The sequence below is a fragment of the Phoxinus phoxinus genome (assembly GCF_949152265.1).
Source record: "Phoxinus phoxinus genome assembly, chromosome: 9".
Lineage (NCBI taxonomy): Eukaryota > Metazoa > Chordata > Actinopteri > Cypriniformes > Leuciscidae > Phoxinus > Phoxinus phoxinus.
In genome coordinates this window covers 35,467,076-35,484,354 of record NC_136884.1, presented here as the reverse complement: position 1 = coordinate 35,484,354, position 17,279 = coordinate 35,467,076, and the positions used below count along the sequence as shown (strand labels likewise).

At 40.3% G+C, this 17,279-nt stretch overlaps 1 protein-coding gene across 1 annotated transcript; it reads left to right on the top strand.

Moving 5' to 3' along the window:
- The first annotated feature begins 7,947 nt into the window (after positions 1 to 7,947).
- On the top strand, positions 7,948 to 10,881 carry LOC307004397 (uncharacterized protein). The gene is made up of 7 exons (XM_079623547.1): positions 7,948 to 8,086; positions 8,208 to 8,273; positions 8,367 to 8,551; positions 8,883 to 9,037; positions 9,226 to 9,689; positions 10,049 to 10,257; positions 10,407 to 10,881. The coding sequence occupies exons 2-7, from the start codon at positions 8,258 to 8,260 to the stop codon at positions 10,611 to 10,613; spliced, it is 1,236 nt and encodes a 411-aa protein (XP_079479673.1). The 5' UTR covers positions 7,948 to 8,086; positions 8,208 to 8,257; the 3' UTR covers positions 10,614 to 10,881.
- The last annotated feature ends 6,398 nt before the right edge of the window (positions 10,882 to 17,279 follow it).

Genomic DNA, 17,279 nt, shown 5'->3' with positions numbered 1-17,279 from the left:
TAGTATTAATGTAATGAAGAGACAATAAGAGACTCTATAACATCTCACTGTCACTGTTATCACTCAGCGCAAAGCATTATGGGTAATCTCTCATCAGTCTGTTCTCATTCATCAACACAATTTCACTGATGATCCATGATAATAAACCCTAAACTCAGGAGTGTGTGTGCGTGCGTGAGTGAATGAGAGCTTGTGTGTGTGTGTGTGTGTTTGTGATTAATGACAGAAATGGGTATAATGACATGGGCATTACACTGGTATTACAATGTCAAAGTGATTTATGAGAACATTTCCTATATTTCCTCATAATTCAAATGGCTTTAAAAACATAACAGTTTTTTATTAAAAATGCATAACGTTTCCTGTAGGTTTAGGGTGTGTGTGTGTGTGTGTGTGTGTGTGTGTGTGTAGTACTGCAATTGGATCCGAGCATCCGGTCTTAAAGTGATAAACCTAATGCCGTCTGTGCACTTAATATTAATCAACAGAAAAAGAGAAAACTATTCATTGCTCTCTAATAAGGATTAGTTATATTTTATTTATACACATACGTATGTCTGCTTGAAAGAATAATGTGTGCAAGTGTTATAAAGAGTCTATATTATTATATTTATAGGTGTATTTAGCATATATCATTCATTAAAAAGAAGACCGTGTGGTAACAGAATACGGTTCCTTCGCTAATGAATAATGAGTAACACAATATTAACAATCTAGTAACTACTATTAACTAACAAGACACTCTGATTAACGAATTAGTAAGTAATAGCACACAGATGAAAGTGGTAGTTCACTATATTAACTAATCAATAACTACTACTTTTTTATGCTTCCCAGAGAAATATTGAAAAAGTTTCATAATTCATGCAAAACTAATGCAGGACAAATGACTAGACATGGGACTTAAGTGTTACTACATACTTTACTAGCTAGTTACCATGATCTTCACTTTATAATACGACTCGAAATAACAAGTAATTCCTATAGAAGTATGCAGTAACACTTGAGTCATTACTAGCTAGTTACCATGATTCTTACAGTAGTTACTAATGAAAAGCCAATCATAAACTGTAGAAACTTCTGATCATTCACAAGATATTCACACACACACACACACACACACACACACTTATATGAGCTAGGAGACATACATAATGTAGGTTGAATAATAAAATGACTGTATATGGTATTTGGATGGCTGATGACTCAATATGTCGCAGTGGTCACCATGACTCCAGTGATCCAATGCCAGTCCACAAGTAAGTCCACAGGACAAGTAAGGTCCCGACAACTGCATTTAAAAATCCATTTCTTAAAAATTGTTCAGTTGTTCTCTAGGAGACAGCATATGCTAATTATTAAAAGTTTCCCCAAATCATAAGTCTGCTATGCTATTACATATTGATAATGTAAACAACCTTGTGTATTAGTTTACAGTAGCAGTTAAAATGTTAATGTAGTGCTAGTCATTTGTCCTGCATTAGTTATTGATTAGTTTTGCATGAATTATTATACTCTTTCAGTAGTTCTCTGGGAAGCATAAACAAGTAGTAGTTATTGATTAGTTAATATAGTGAACTACCACTTTCATCTGTGTGCTATTACAATTATTATTATAATTTTAAGATATTTTTTTATGTCACAGCAGTTAAATCTGTTTCTGTATTTTAAATTCTGTAACTTTAAAATCATTCATTTTAACAAGTTATGAGATGTTTCCTCCGGGAGTATATAATGGGTTTGCACATTTTAGAGCAATTCTAAATAAATGCATTACAATTTAACTAAACCCATTAGATTTTAGTCGACTAAATCTACTGAGTAGACTAAAACTAACACCGGACTCTGGCTTGATCAGCCAAAAGCCCGTGTGAGACAGGAATCTGTATTATCTTGGCTTATTTAGGAGCGATATGGAGGGGGATCGGCACCAGACAGCCCTGTGAGTGCCATGAGTGACTTAAGCCTCATAAAACTCACTTCGTTAAGCAAAATATTAACATCCCTGAACATAAATAGTGTAAATAGCAGTATTGATTCAAGCAAGTCAGTCATATGTAAAAGAAAAAAAGAAAAGAAAAACACACCCGACTACTAACAGGATAATAAAACATTCTGCTAATTCTGTTTAATGGCTGGTAATAAATATTTCTGTCCTGTACATTTTCTCAGTTCACTCACTGATTTCAGCGTAAAAAGATCATGCATCAATATTTATTTCCCGTGTTGTTCTCATAATGTTAGTAGAATTACATCAAAACTGTCATCATGTCAGGGTTTGAAACACGGAGAGAGATGACGTAAGTTGTAAACACACTTTTATTGAACAATGCAGTTGCGGACACACAGTGGAATGGTAAGTGAGACAGTCTATGGCAAATATGGAGAGTCTTAGCTGAATGATTGATTCCGTGATGTGTATTCAGGTGCGGATCCAGGAGAGGGAGTTGAAGAGAAGGAGCCTTGGAGACTGGACTGAGACGAGACGATGGGATCCGAGGAGGAATGCAGGTAAGCTCGGGTAAGTAGCGGGTTAGCATAGGAGAGTGTTCACGGTGGGTCTGTGGTCAGGAAATGACGAGATCAGACAACGGAGGTGAGGTGAATGCTGGGTTAAAAGGGGAACTGGTGATGAGTCACAGGTGATGGGAATCAGTAATCAGGGGACTGTGAACGGGTGATTGAAGGAGTGGGAGGAGTCAGTGATGGTCTGGGAGGTAATGGAGAGTGATGTGAAGGAGGAATCCTGACACATCATTTATACAAAGGTAATTGTCTACCCTGATTTTAGCACTCTGATTTTACTCACTTTAAGACTTGTGTCTCTTTAAGACTTCAATGTAAACGCCCACTTCTGTGATTGAGTAATAGCATTGCATTTGAAATAAGGATTTATTGTAATAAGGATTTCAGGAAATAAGGATATTTTTGCCATTGCAACACCGTTTTCTTATTTATCTTGGCTGACGAAATACTGATGAGAGTCAGAATTGATAGGTAACGTATATTCTTGAGAAATCGCACCTGTTTAACTGTAATAAGGTTAGAAGACATCGGCTTCTCATTCCCAAGGTGTCCGATATGGCCACGTGTCCAAGACAAATGAGTGTGACACTACACATATGCCAAAAACGCCGGTAGCTCATTGCTTTCATTGAGAAACCTTTGCCATCAATACACAGACACAATTGGCATGGGAATTTATCATCATTAAATTATATTTTGGGTTATAATTCTGTCACCATGACATGATATTCTGGAATATGACTATTGTGTAGATGTTTTTTTGAGCACCTAACCCGACCCCAACCCCTAAACATAACCATTTCTTAATATGAAACACATAACAGGCAGATAAAAGTATGGTCACGATAATTTATTAAAAAATATCAAATATTTCAAGTCTTCCGAAAAACCCGAAAATTATAACATTCACAACTCGCCAGCTGAAGAAGCGTATCGTCACTTTCATCATTAAAAAGCCATTGGCTCTTGTGGCCGATTGCCACATGCTAATATTGGGATTAATCTTTGAGTTTGGTGAGGCCGTGTTCACGGAGCGGAAATCTTATCACTCGGTTCCTCACACAATGTTATCGTATGGCTACAGAGATCAATATACAAAACACCTTTCCAATACAAATAAACACAAGTGTGGACACATTTTAGCCAGCAAAGTTATAAAAGTATTTTAAGAAACTCACTTTATGATAAAAAAAAATATCAATGGCCTTCGCGTCAGTTATCGGTTGACGTTACGACACAGTTAACTTTAAAAGTTTCTGACCGAAAGCAATGGGTTGCCGGCCGTGTCGGTTGGCAGATTATTTTGCATGATTTGTGCAGAATTTATTATAATTTTTTCAGAACATTGATTCTGTGATATTTGTGAGTGTCTGTTGGGAACGTTTGGCCGAGTCCCCTGATCTTCAACTCCCACCTCCGGCAGAGCTTCGACTGGATCCCGAGGGAGTCTGGAGATATTGAGTCCGAGTGGACCATGTTCTCGACCTCCATTGTCGACGCGGCCGCTCGGAGCTGGGGCCATAAGGTCTCCGGTGCCTGTCGAGGTGGCAATCCCCAAACCCGGTGGTGGACACCGGAAGTAAAGGATGCCGTCAAGCGGAGTCCTATCGGGCCTGGTTGGCTTGTGGGACTCCTGAGGCAGCTGACGGGTACCGGCAGGCCAAGCAAACTGCAGCACGGCTGGTTGTGGAGGCAAAAACTCGGGCCTGGGAAGAGTTTCGGTGAGGCCATGGAGAAGGACTATCGGTTGGCCTCGAAGAGATTCTGGCAAACCGTCCGGCGCCTCAGGAGGGGGAAGCAGTGCCTTACCAACGCTGTCTACAGTGGAGGTGGGCAGCTGTTGACCTCAACTGGGGATGTCGTCGGACGTTGGAAGGAATACTTCGAGGATCTCCTCAATCCCGCCGTCACGTCTTCCATTGAGGAAGCAGAGGCTGAGGGCTCGGAGGTGGACTCGTCCATCACCCAGGTAATCAAGAAACTCCTCGGTGGCAAGGCACCGGGGGTGGAGTAGTTCTGATAAAAAGACGAAGAACTACGAAGCCCCGCATGACATGAAGAAAGAAATGTATATATTGTGGCCCTGAATTAAGAATTAATTCAGTCATTTTAGTAAATGGTCGCCACAATTTACGAATTATTTCCCTTGTTTTAGTAAATCAAGGCCACGTCGAACTAATTCGTTCCCTCGTTTTGTTTTAACTAAACAAGTGAGCAAGTTATTACAGAGTGACCATGATTTAGTAAAACGAGGGAACAAATTATTATATCATGCGCATGATTTACTTAAAACGTGAGTAAATGGGTTGATATATTAGTTCGTCATGAGAACAATTTTTTAACAGATAGGGCTCGTAATTCGATTTCTTTTTCTCAAATCATGAAGTCCTAACATATACCGCTTTTCTTTCCCCAGATCACAAACTCCATTGCATCCAATCAGGTTTGTAACAACACGAGGGTGAGTCAACAATGACAGTTTTCATTTTTTTATGTACTTTCCCTTTAAACATAAACAGCCATTGCTATGCACACAGGCACACACACAAACTGTCCATAACCCTTAGGATTGAAAACACATTTGCACTCCCATTAGCTTTAAATTTGACAGCTCAAATTTGACAGCCCCCTCCCCACCATATCGTAGTTCTGATAAAAATTGCGCTAGAAAAAATGCCGGGTTTGCCGTGCTTGTTTGTAGGGCTGTAGAATTTGTCAAAAAAATATCCGATTTATATATAAAACGAGGGAACGATAGACTTACCGATAGACTTACCGTGTTTTCAATGGCATCCGCTGTAAAAAGCTGTATAAATCCCCTAGATACGTTGGAATTTTCCACTGCTCATAATGTCTGTTTTTTTTATATACATTACATTAAATAACAGTACAACCCACTGAAGAGATGTACTGTATATCTAACAGTCTCACTTTTATTCCCCTTAAAAATCAACGATGGGGCTGCTGTGAATGAGGCATATTCTTTCATTTTAATCGCGTAAACCGTTAAACTTTTATTTTGACGGAAAACCGCAGGGAGCTTTTGTTGATAAGAGTTTCTCATTTCATGTATGGGACGATGGTTTGCACATGTTACAAATTTGGAATGACATGGTGGTCAGTAAATCAATTTTATTTTTGTGTGAACTACTATACAATGACACTCAACTAAAAGTCACTTGTGGTCTCCAGATCGGTACGTATTTTGTTTTGAAGAGCAAAAAAAAAAGCTCTTTTTAAGAAGGGGGACCGGAGGGTGTGTTCCAACTACAGGGGGATCACACTTCTCAGCCTCCCTGGGAAAGTCTATGTCAGGGTACTGGAGAGGAGATTACGGCCGATAGTAGAACCTCGGATTCAGGAGGAACAGTGCAGTTTTCGTCCCAGTCGTGGAACACTGGACCAGCTCTATACACTATCCAGGGTGCTGGAGGGTTCGTGGGAGTTTGCCCAACCAGTCCACATGTGCTTTGTGGATTTGGAGAAGGCATTCGACTGTGTCCCTCGCGACGTCCTGTGGAGGGTGCTCCAGGAGTATGGGGTCCGGGGCCCTTTGCTATGGACTGTCTGGTCCCTGTATGACCGGAGCAGGAGCTTGGTTCGCATTGCCGGCAGTAAGTCAGACTTGTCGCCGGTTCTGTTCATAATTTTTATGGACAGAATTTCTAGGCGCAGCCAGGGGCCGGAGAGTGTCCAGTTTGGGGACCACACAATTTCGTCTCTGCTTTTTGCGGATGATGTTGTTGTGTTGGCCCCTTCAGACCAGGACCTTCAGCATGCAAGCGGCTGAGATGAGAATCAGCACCTCCAAGTCCGAGGCCATGGTCCTCAGTCGGAAAAGGGTGGTTTGCCCATTTCAGGTTGGTGAAGAGTTCCTGCTTCAAGTGGAGGAGTTCAAGTATCTTGGGGTCTTGTTCACGAGTGAGGGAAGGATGGAAAGGGAGATTGACAGACGGATCGGTGCAGCTTCCACAGTAATGCGGTCGATGTACCGGTCTGTCGTGGTGAAGAAGGAGCTGAGCTGTAAGGCGAAGCTCTTGATTTACCGGTCAATCTACGTTCCTACTCTCACCTATGGTCATGAGCTTTGGGTCATGACCGAAAGGACAAGATCCCGGATACAGGCGGCCGAAATGAGCTTTCACAGCAGGGTGGCTGGGCAATCCCTTAGAGATAGGGTGAGGAGCTCGGCCACTCAGGAGGAGCTCAGAGTAGAGCCGCTGCTCCTCCACATCGAGAGGGGTCAGCTGAGGTGGTTCGGGCATCTATTCCGGATGCCTCCTGAACGCCTTCCTGGGAAGGTGTTCCGGGCCCGCCCCACCGGGAGGAGACCCCGGGGAAGACCTAGGACACGCTGGAGGGATTATGTCTCCAGGCTGGCCTGGAAACGCCTCGGTGTCCCCCCGGAAGAGCTGGAGGAAGTGTCTAGGGAGAGGGAAGTCTGGGCGTCTCTGCTTATACGGCTGCCCCCGCGACCCGGCCCCGGATAAGCAGAAGAAGATGGATGGATGGAGATCCAAAGATCCGAGTCAGTAAAATGATCTGCACTTCCCACTACTAAAAGGGACAATACAAAACATTGTTACTCAAGGATGGATTAGTACCAACTGTTCGTGATCCAGCTTAGTTTCTAGAGCGATACTGTTCACCACAGTAATGAAAGGGAGTTGTTTTATGGATATAAAGTTTACCAGTTTATTAAGCTCCCCCCGAAAGGGCATATAGTCTGTATATATCTGTTAACTGTTAGTTGTAAAAACCAAAACTTGTTTAAACCAAACATTTTCCTCATGAATCTTTCATGTTCATATTCATGTCATTTCACAATTATGCCATCATTAATAACAGATTGTTCATCAAGTAGTTTCAAAGGACCAAGTCACCACTTTAGTTGAGGGGCTACATACATGATGAAGTCATGAGATGCTGATGCTTAGTTAATGATGGCTACTGTATTTGGATGTCAACAGATCATGTGCTGTGATTGGCCGATTTTGGGGTCTGTCCATTTACCTGCAGGCTTCTATGAAGAAGACATGAACATGCTTGATAACTCAGATCATAATTAATGAAAAAACATTAGTTATCACATTAATAGATATACCGTTCTAGCCTGTATGCATGCATGCGGTAATGTGGTTTTTTGTTTATTCCTTTAATAATTGAAGTAGTCTTATATGCATGAATTCCTGATGATTGATGTACCATAACCGTAGCTTTATCCAAAATGGATAGTAAAGACCTTTTTTTTTTTTTTTGTGAACAAAGAAAACTTACTTAATGTTTGTATTAAGGTGTTGTTCATCCAGGAAGTCATGAATGAAAAACTTTGAAGTTGTGTTAGTTCCTGATGATTCAAGAGATAGTAATGCATAATTCATGTGTGGATTAAAGTTTCAACACATGTGAAGTGTCACCTGTATTTTTTTAAAAGACAAAGAAACAATTAATCTCATGTTTCTTTTGAGGTCATTCTCTCTGGGGGCGGAGACGGGGGGGTCATACCTTTAGTATAAAAGCAGCAGATACCTTGTTCTCCACTTCACTTTCTAAAACAAAGGTAAGTCAGTTTCATTTAACATTTTTATAATAATTTTCTGATATCCTTCCATTTCCATTTTGTATTTTCTGAGATAAAATTTTAATTTTCTTTAAATCAAACATAACTGTTCTGCTCTCAGTACATTATAGGAGAACTCATTGCACACGTTTTTGTGTAAACCTACTAAGGATGGCTGATAGCAAAAGCAAGTATTAGCATATTTTATCAAACAGAAAACAATACCAGCCATCAATGTGATGTTTTCAGCCTTTACAAATATGCAATGTTTTTTCACCAGTGGCTGTGTCCCAGTGGAGCCCCACGTTTGTGCAATATCTTCTCCCTGCTGCCGAAAAGACAGCGCTTCTCTACCATCTCTCTTACCTGTGCCTGGCCAACTTCCCCAACCTGGAGAGAATCATCCGGAGTCGCGCTGTGGAAACCCAGCTTCTGTTCGGCTCCTCTGATGCAACTATGTTGAAAGTACTGTTTCAGACTTTCTCTTGACTTCAATATTTTCATCTCTGTGAAATTTGTGTCAATGCACCAAACATAAGGGGTTTGTAGTAAATAGAACATCATATAGTCTGTCTGTTAGCTACAGATTAAATGATCTCTCACTTAACTGGAAATAAATATATAATGTGTCATAATATCATAATGTGATAGAGTTTGTACACATATCAACTTCGTTTGATATGCGTAATGCAGCAGCATTTCAGAAAGATATACAGGACGAATACAGGCAATAAGAGTTTTGTATGTTTTTTTTAAGTCTAAAAAAACTTGATCTTCTGTCTCTTCCTTCGCACAGTGTATTTTGACCAGTGAGAACCTGGTTCAGTCGCTGTTTCCCATGTTGGTGACAGCTGTGGAGAAAAATAAGCCGGTTTTGGCGGTCAAATTCCTAGGGAAAGCACGAGTCTGGATCAAAGACATTATCACTGATGTGGACAGGATAGTGGAAAAGTAAGAACGGTTTCCTCATTAAAACATATTTCAAAAATACCTTGAGCAGTTGAATTATTCTTCTACATGCACCTGCTAAAATCAGGCAGAAGTATGAACATGTTTTAAGTTAAACTTTAAAGCTAGTTACACCAGCCCATTGATATAAAATGCTAATTTCACTGCATCATTTCTTCAACATCGTATAGGTATAATTTACACAACAAAGATGTAGCATCGACCACCAGTGATGTTGTCAAGGAAAAAAAAGATACAGATAAGAAGATTACTGACCAAGACCAAAAGTTGAAGCAAACTGAAAAAACCCTGAATGATCTGAAATCTGAACTCCAAAAAACCACACAAGAGCTCGATGAAACTGAGAAAAAGATAAACAGCAAGAGCCAAGAGATTCAAGTATTTGCCAGATCCATAACCAAAACAAGTAGACGCCTCGGCATCTTCGCTGCAATCGTTCCATTCATCAGGCTAGTTGTTAAAAGCATTTATGATGCTGTGCGTGATCCTAAAAATGTTGCACGAATGAAGGCTCTCGAAGCTGAACTGAATCGCCTCATCGCTGAAAAGACTGCTCTGAAGCAGAAGCAGTGGCAGGTCCAACTAAAGGTCATTGATTGGCAGATGAATGCTGTCAAAGCCAGTTTTGACCGGAGTGAGTCTGTTTTCTGTCATGTTTATGGTATACCAATATGACAAGTCATGCTTAAAGGGATAGTTCACTTTAAAATTAAAATTCTGTCATCATTCTTCCATAGTAGGAAAAAAAAATACTATGGAAGTCAATGGGTACAGACTACTGTTTGGTTATCGACATTCTTCAAAATATCTTTCTTTGTGTTCAGCAGAAGAAATAAATTAATACAGGTTTGAAACAACTTGAGGGTGAGTAAATGATGACAGAATTTTAATTTTAAAGTGAACTATCCCTTTAAGACTGTGCCAAGAATCAAGTCTAGTTTAAGACAGGGACCAAACGTGTGGCTTGTTGAAACCTTTATTTCCCCTCTGCAGACTCCATTCCCGACCCCATCCATCTACAGGACGTTCAGAGCAGCTTGACAAAAATTCAGGCAATTATGATTCAGCTCAAAAACTTCTGGGAGAGTGTTGCTCAAATGCTGGACTACCTGGAGCAGAAGACCTTTGTTGGAGAAGATCTTGTTGAAGACCTTGCCGAACTAAAAGAAGAATTTCTAGAATCAATCAAAACAGCTGAAGAGGTAAAAGTAATGTTTACATGATTCAAAACATTTTCAGTAAGATATAAAACGTCCGAAAGGGAAGGCTTGAGGGTTCCCTCATTTTGTCCAGCCATTACTAGGGTTCATCTATAAGTCTAACGTGACTTGTAAATGTTTTAATTCCACAGGCCTGGAGCAGTTTTGGTGCAGGCTGTAAAAAAGCATCTGTCATCTTTAAGCTCCAAACCAAAGATGCCTACAGGTTTCTGGAGGTCAGTCCTTCCTCTCTCTCCAAGGAGAAGTGGGAAAAGGAGTACGAAAGTGTAAAGAAACGACTGGAGAAAATAGGCCAAGCACAAAGTGTGGCATCCTCTGCTACACCTGCCATTTCTTAATGATCTACAGGTCGTGACACACACAAGTGCGTCATCCTATTAGTTTTCTGCCTCATGATGCTGGTAACCTGGGATGATGATGTTTAGCCTTCTTAAATACTGTACTTGTAAACTGCAGTTCTGTAATACCTTCTACTTAACGCCTAAAACACTCTTTATATATACTCCTGTCCATATGTGTCATCTCTTTATGAGATCTTGCAAAAATACTCTAGTTGAATGGATAAAGAAAGAGATAAAAATGGATCAATAAAGTTTGATAACATCATTAATGACTTTTTGTTTTTGTTTTAAATAATCTCACATGTTTTAATTATTTGTATGTGTGAAGTCATAGATTTAAAGTGTGTATGTCAGGTTAAATTTTTAATTTTGATTAACACAAAATAGTGAGGGGAAATACACGTTTGACAAGTTGATGTATTGTTTTGTATGTTTTTCGATTCCTAAAGGCAGAATATAAGATGAAAAAGTTCGTTATTTTCAGTCCTCACTTAAAACTGCTCCTCCTTCCAAACGAATCGTTTGACGTCATAACAGGGAGACATCTCCTCAGGTCGCTGAGCTGTGTTGATAATTGCACGAGTGATAGAGTGAGAGAATTAGTGATTAGGACATTTATTTAGTTATTTAGTTAGTTATTTAAGTTAGGTCGTTAGTATACGCAGGCGTATTTTCACGATGGTGAATTACTGCGTTTGTGCTGGGTGCAAAAACACCGTTAAAACCGGTCTCAGAGTCCACTGTGTTCCATGCCTGGGTCAACTTTATTCGGAGCAAACGCGCTGACTTCAGTGCTGCTTCGGTATCCAAGACTTCGGTCATTTGCAGCGCCCATTTCACTGAGAAGGACTACGCGGTTGGAGATCTCATGAGTTATAAAATGGGATTTAAAACCCGAGTGAGACTGGCAGCTGATGCGGTGCCTACGGTGTACATGCTACTGTAGTAGAAGCACGTCGATCGCGCCCCTCTCTCTCCCTCTCCCTCTCTCTCTCACACACACACACACACACACACACACACACACACACACACACACACACACACACACACACCAACCAACCAACATATTCCAGCATTGCAATATTGACATCGATCGCAGCCTGTTCATTATAGCCACGGAGCTTCAGAGCTAAGGCGGAGCTACAGATTAGGTGTCCCTAAATAACCCGCGTATCTAACAGTAGTTCCGCATTAATTAATTTGCACGCGAGTAAAAAAATTTTTTTTTATATATATACTGTGTATTCTCCGTGTATATTCATGCACTGAACCGTGACACCCGTACCGTTTCGGTTCAATACGAATACATACCGTTACGCCTATACTTACCAGACACCTGACCAACTCTCCACTGGTTCTTCTTCACACCAGATATTTATGTTTCTTCGATATGAATTATTTACATTTCTGTTTGGCTCCTCATCTGTCTCCCGCCTGGGAGGCTCAAAATTGTATGGCTGTGGGCCATCGTATAGGTTTGAGGGGGATTTTGCATCTCCTCAGACTCAACACTCTCCATACTTGAATAGAACTTTGTTGGCACGTCTCCCTTGTATGACGTCACAGCTCAGCTGCGTTTTAAAAATATGATCTTGACAGAAATGGCTATAAAGCTTATTGTAGGGCAGTTACAGTAATAATTTTAATGATAATTACATTTTCACTCAGACATCTAAACCTTATTTAATATATCTAAAAAAAAAATTTAACCTCACATACACACTTTAAGTTTCAGCAGCAAATATTTTGTCATCTCAAACTACTTTTGATGTCACTACACTACACATTATTGTAGTACTGAAGTTGTCACATTACAAAATATATTCTTGATTCGTTCTGATAATGAATAAGCTCACTTATGCAGATGATTTTAACACAGTTTACCAGAACAATGATGGGTGACTATAGCACATTTATTCACTGGTATAGTGTCATACTGAACACGTGTTCGGTGTTTGGTATTAAAATAATTCTCAGTCATTGGATATTAAGATAGAAAAGCTGTCTAAATCCTTTCATGGTAACACTTTATTAAATAACCTGCAACTAAATATACTTAAAATGTTACATAAAGGTATAGAACAGCCTGTACTTGCCAATTATAATTATGAACATAAATATTTGGTTCTCACATGGGTTCTGCATGAATACAAACTATTCTCTTACAAAGTATGCCTCTTTAAGATACACCGGTTTTAAGGGCAAAACAAGAAAATATCAACACAATGGCTTACAATGTACAATTTTAAAATTTTTAGGCAATCTAATAACCCACCAAGTTCTGCAATAAGTATAAGTATTGTACTTAAGTGTGTAAAGGCCGCTCAATGCTGACTCATAACAAAAGGTGTGATTTTTTTATAGTCACGAGCTGCAACGTGTCAGTGATAGACGGAAATCAGAAGGTCTCCTTAATGATGTGCTCTTTGCTCCATTCATTAGTGCCTTCAGTGTGATCTATCCTGGAAGAGATTTGCGGAAACACAAGACTACACATTAATCCATACTAGAAATAATGATTTCAGGATCCTAGAGAATTAATCAAATATAACATTTTATTTGTCAGATAAAACTGCATCATGCCAATTACACAAGTAAATGATTAAAAGCCAATTAAGAAATAATAAATACATGACATCAATTGCTCAAAGATGAGTCTAAGGGGCTGTTTACACCTGATCACTTCATGCGTTTTCTCAGATCGGATAGCTATCTGATTTATCAAAACGATTCCATGTACACCTGGCAGTGTTGGGAACGTTACTTTAAAAAAGTAATTAGTTATAGTTACTCACTACTTGTTCCAAAAAGTAACTGAGTTAGTAACTGAATTACTCTATAATAAAAGTAACTTGTTACCGGGGAAAGTAACTATTTGCGTTACTGTTAAAAAAAAAAGTTGCTATAATCCAAAGAATTTGGATTTTTGTGAGCAGTTTTCACAAGTCAGTTGAAATGAGTAGAACAGACGGGTGTTTGTACATAACTTTCGATATTTATTGCACGTCGACAGACAGCAAGAGGTTTATCCTGCACTTCAAGTATTATCTTTGTAAGAAAAGTAAACAGTTACACCATATAAAGTGCATTTAACTCTAGCAAATTAAATCAAACTCTCTCAACCTGAGACAACTGTTTAAGAAAACAACCTGGAGAACTAGCATCTGTGGTGGAGGTATCGGTGTTTTTTGCCACTAGCTTTGTAGATGCGTGTCAATGTGAGATGCTTCATTAAATTAGAGTTGCTTACAACGGATGTCGACAAAGTCTTCGCTCCTGGACATAATGTACACATTACATGCACGTTCTTGCCTTTGACCACAATGAATTTGAAGTAGTGCTTATATCTCCACCAACTTTTCATCGGATTGCTCCTGACTCGCCATCTCTGCTCCGTGAAATCTGTTTAGCGGTTGTGTGTGTGTGTGTGTGTGTGTGTGTGTGTGTGGCGCCTGGCGCGTGTGCTGGCATGTGTGTAAAAACATTGGCTCTGATTGGCTACCATGAAACATGACTCTGCCTTAGCCAATCATAATCGCTTGCATCGTTATTAACCCACCTCCTCACTAGCTGTGAGCCAGGGGTGCGTTCGGAATCGGATTACACAGTTTATTCAATCAATGCATATAACGCACCGCATTTAACATCCAGTAACGTTAACGGCGTTGTAACGACGGGAAAAGTAATTAGTTAGATTACCCCGTTACTGAAAAAATAACGTCGTTACCTAACGCCGTTATTTTAAACGCCGTTATTCCAAACACTGACACCTGGTGACATAAATGTGGTTTTGCAAAAATGGTAATTTATCCGATTTTCAGTTCCCGCGCTATATGCAGATTTAATGTCCACGTCACCGAAAGCAACTGAGCTGCATTTATTGATCATCAGCTAAAATTTCTAAATCAAAGACCGCAATAAGAGAGCGGCAACAGCCCTGGTAAGATCATTTCGGTTCTTTACTTTTAATGAAGATGATTGTGTGTTAAGCGTCTGCGACCGACTTTCACTTTGATTTGCGATAGTTTGCACGTTGGCTATACGTTGGATATTATTGAGGCCTGAGATGATGAGTGTTTTTTATAAACCGTTCTGGTAATGTGACGTGTTAACAAAGCTAGACCATTTTAATTGTAACATTTTGAGGATGTTGTTGAGATAACAGATGATATAATGATCTGAATAAAACATTGGCACAATGTTTCATAATAACAGAGGAGAAACATTATCAAATCAACGTTCGCAAAATGTTTCGAGGATATTATTGAGGCCTAAGATGATGAGTGTTTTTTATAAAACTTTCTTGTAATGTGACGTGTTAACAAATTTTGAGGATGTTTTGAGGAACAGATATATAATGTTCTCAAAAAACAATGGCACAATGTTTCATAATAATAGAAGAGGAACATTATCAAATCAACTTTCGTAATATTTGTTAAGGATATTATTGAGTCCTGAGATGATCAAATGTTTTCATTCCTGTCAATTAACTTTTTAACAAAAGTAGAACATTTTGCATGAAACATTTTATTATACGACTACAAAAGGAAGGAAAAGATTCTCATTGGTCGAACTCAAACTGTTGCGCGAAATGTGTTTACAAGAGATAAGAAGCTGATTGAGACTGTAGATCAATTCTATGCGGACGCAAGCGCTGTGATTGGTCTGCTAGAACCCCTCCCTCGGGTTTCACACGCTCCCTCTGCATGTGTAATTGCGCGTCAACGCGGACAACGACGCAGAAGTATAAACGAAAACCAACGCGTTGCCTACAGCTCCGGCATAGGTCCGACGCAGAAGTATAAATCAGCCTTTAGTGTTTTAAAAATAGTGATCTTGATTCTCTCATTGTAGTGCCCCATTCAAAAGGCATTTTGATCAAAAACGAAAATACAGTCAAACTTAAAAGTGGAGTTTCCCTTGAAAGGGAACATCTCAGGTTACGTATGTTACCCTGGTTCCCTGAGAGGGAACGAGCCGCTGCGTCGCCTTGCCATACTCCCTGCATGCCTGTGATCGACTTGCTTCAGGCTTTTCAGAAGCTAGCGCGGTCTGATCTCAAGGGTGCTTTATAGCTTCCTGGTCGATGACGTCACCCGCCTATGACGTCTCGTCTTTCCATTGGACTGATTATACACTTGCTTCACGACGCAATCATGCAGGGCGTTCCCACCGCGTCTCGACGCAGCGTCTCGTTCCCTTTTAGGGAATCAGGGTTACATACTTAACCTGAGACGATTTATCTGACCTGGGTGACGTGAGGCCGCTAGCAGGCGGTCGGTTAAGCCAGTCTGTCTGCTTCCTGACCTGAGCCCCAGATTGTCATGTTTTATCTATGAGCCAAATTACTAGAGAGAAGAGCAGCACCATCCCAGGAGGGATGAATACCATCTCTTTTCAATAAATCAGATTGGATTGAGTCAAATTAGTGACTCATCCAATCATAGAGAAATATCAACTTACCCAAACAAGGAGAAACAGCCATAAAACCTCGAAAGGAAGAAAGGGTTAAAACTTCTCACCTCATCTTGCCTTGTCTGAGTGTTCACTGCTGCTGCATCATCCCTCTCCCCGGACAAACCTAATATTTTGAGCCCACTGGTCCGTTAGTAAAGTTTGACACAAAATTGGTATCACATGTAATGGGTTACTACATTCAGCAAGCAAACCCTGTCTTCTTCCTTCCATACTCTGAACAGTTGTAATGTTATGTTTAATACGTAACAGTTTCGGTGCCTTGTGATTCTCATTACAGGTATGTTATTTTGACTGTGCTTATAACCGTATGATGGTTGGAAGCCTGGCTGGTTAAATTTATGTGTGTGTGTGTGTGTGTGTGTGTGTGTGTGTGTGTGTGTGTGTGTGTGTGTGTGTGTGTGTGTGCATGCGTGCTGTACTTGACATTTAAGGTGCGGGCCAACATGCAAGGAATGTTACAGTGGGCTTTGGGTCTCATCTTAACTTGTTGGATGCCTGTTTTACTGTCTGCTTTGAACTTGCTACTGTGACTGTTATCCTGTTCCCGGGAATTGAGGGAGACGGGATTGCACTATTTCACTGCTGGATTGGACCAGCAGACCAGCGCTATGAACTCGTTTGTTTACATTCCCAGCGTTTAACACACATGAACAGCTGGACCGTTGGTTTGGGCCTGTGGCGTGGTGCCTTCACCAATCGATTGGAAATGTGAGTAACCAACTTGATTCAAAGTCTAAAGCGGCATGTCCTTGTTTGTTTATTTTATTGTCTTGACTTGAGGTTGTTCTATTGTATGTCTCTATTTGTAATATCGTTGGCTGCTTTTGCCTGTTTCAGTCCGTCAGCAAATTGGTTGCCATGGTGGCCGGACACGGCACTTCGATCAGATGGGCTGAACTGACGTGGTGAACTCTTTTTAAAACTGTTGTGGGAAACAAATGCCGGACCGATTGATGTGGTTTTTTTATTTTATTTTTTTATAACTGGTTTAGTGTATACGTGTGTTTGTTTCATTCTGTGTTTTTTTTCTCTCTTCAGAATAAAGGTGGCCAGCTGCAGAGGACCAGCGTCTCCCTGTGTTGTGGTGGTGGGTGCTTGGCCTGAATGCTGTGCTCACAGTGAGGTGTGCTGTGGTGTGAGTGTGCACGTATGACTGCTGTGTCCTTCCTGTTTAGGAGTGCC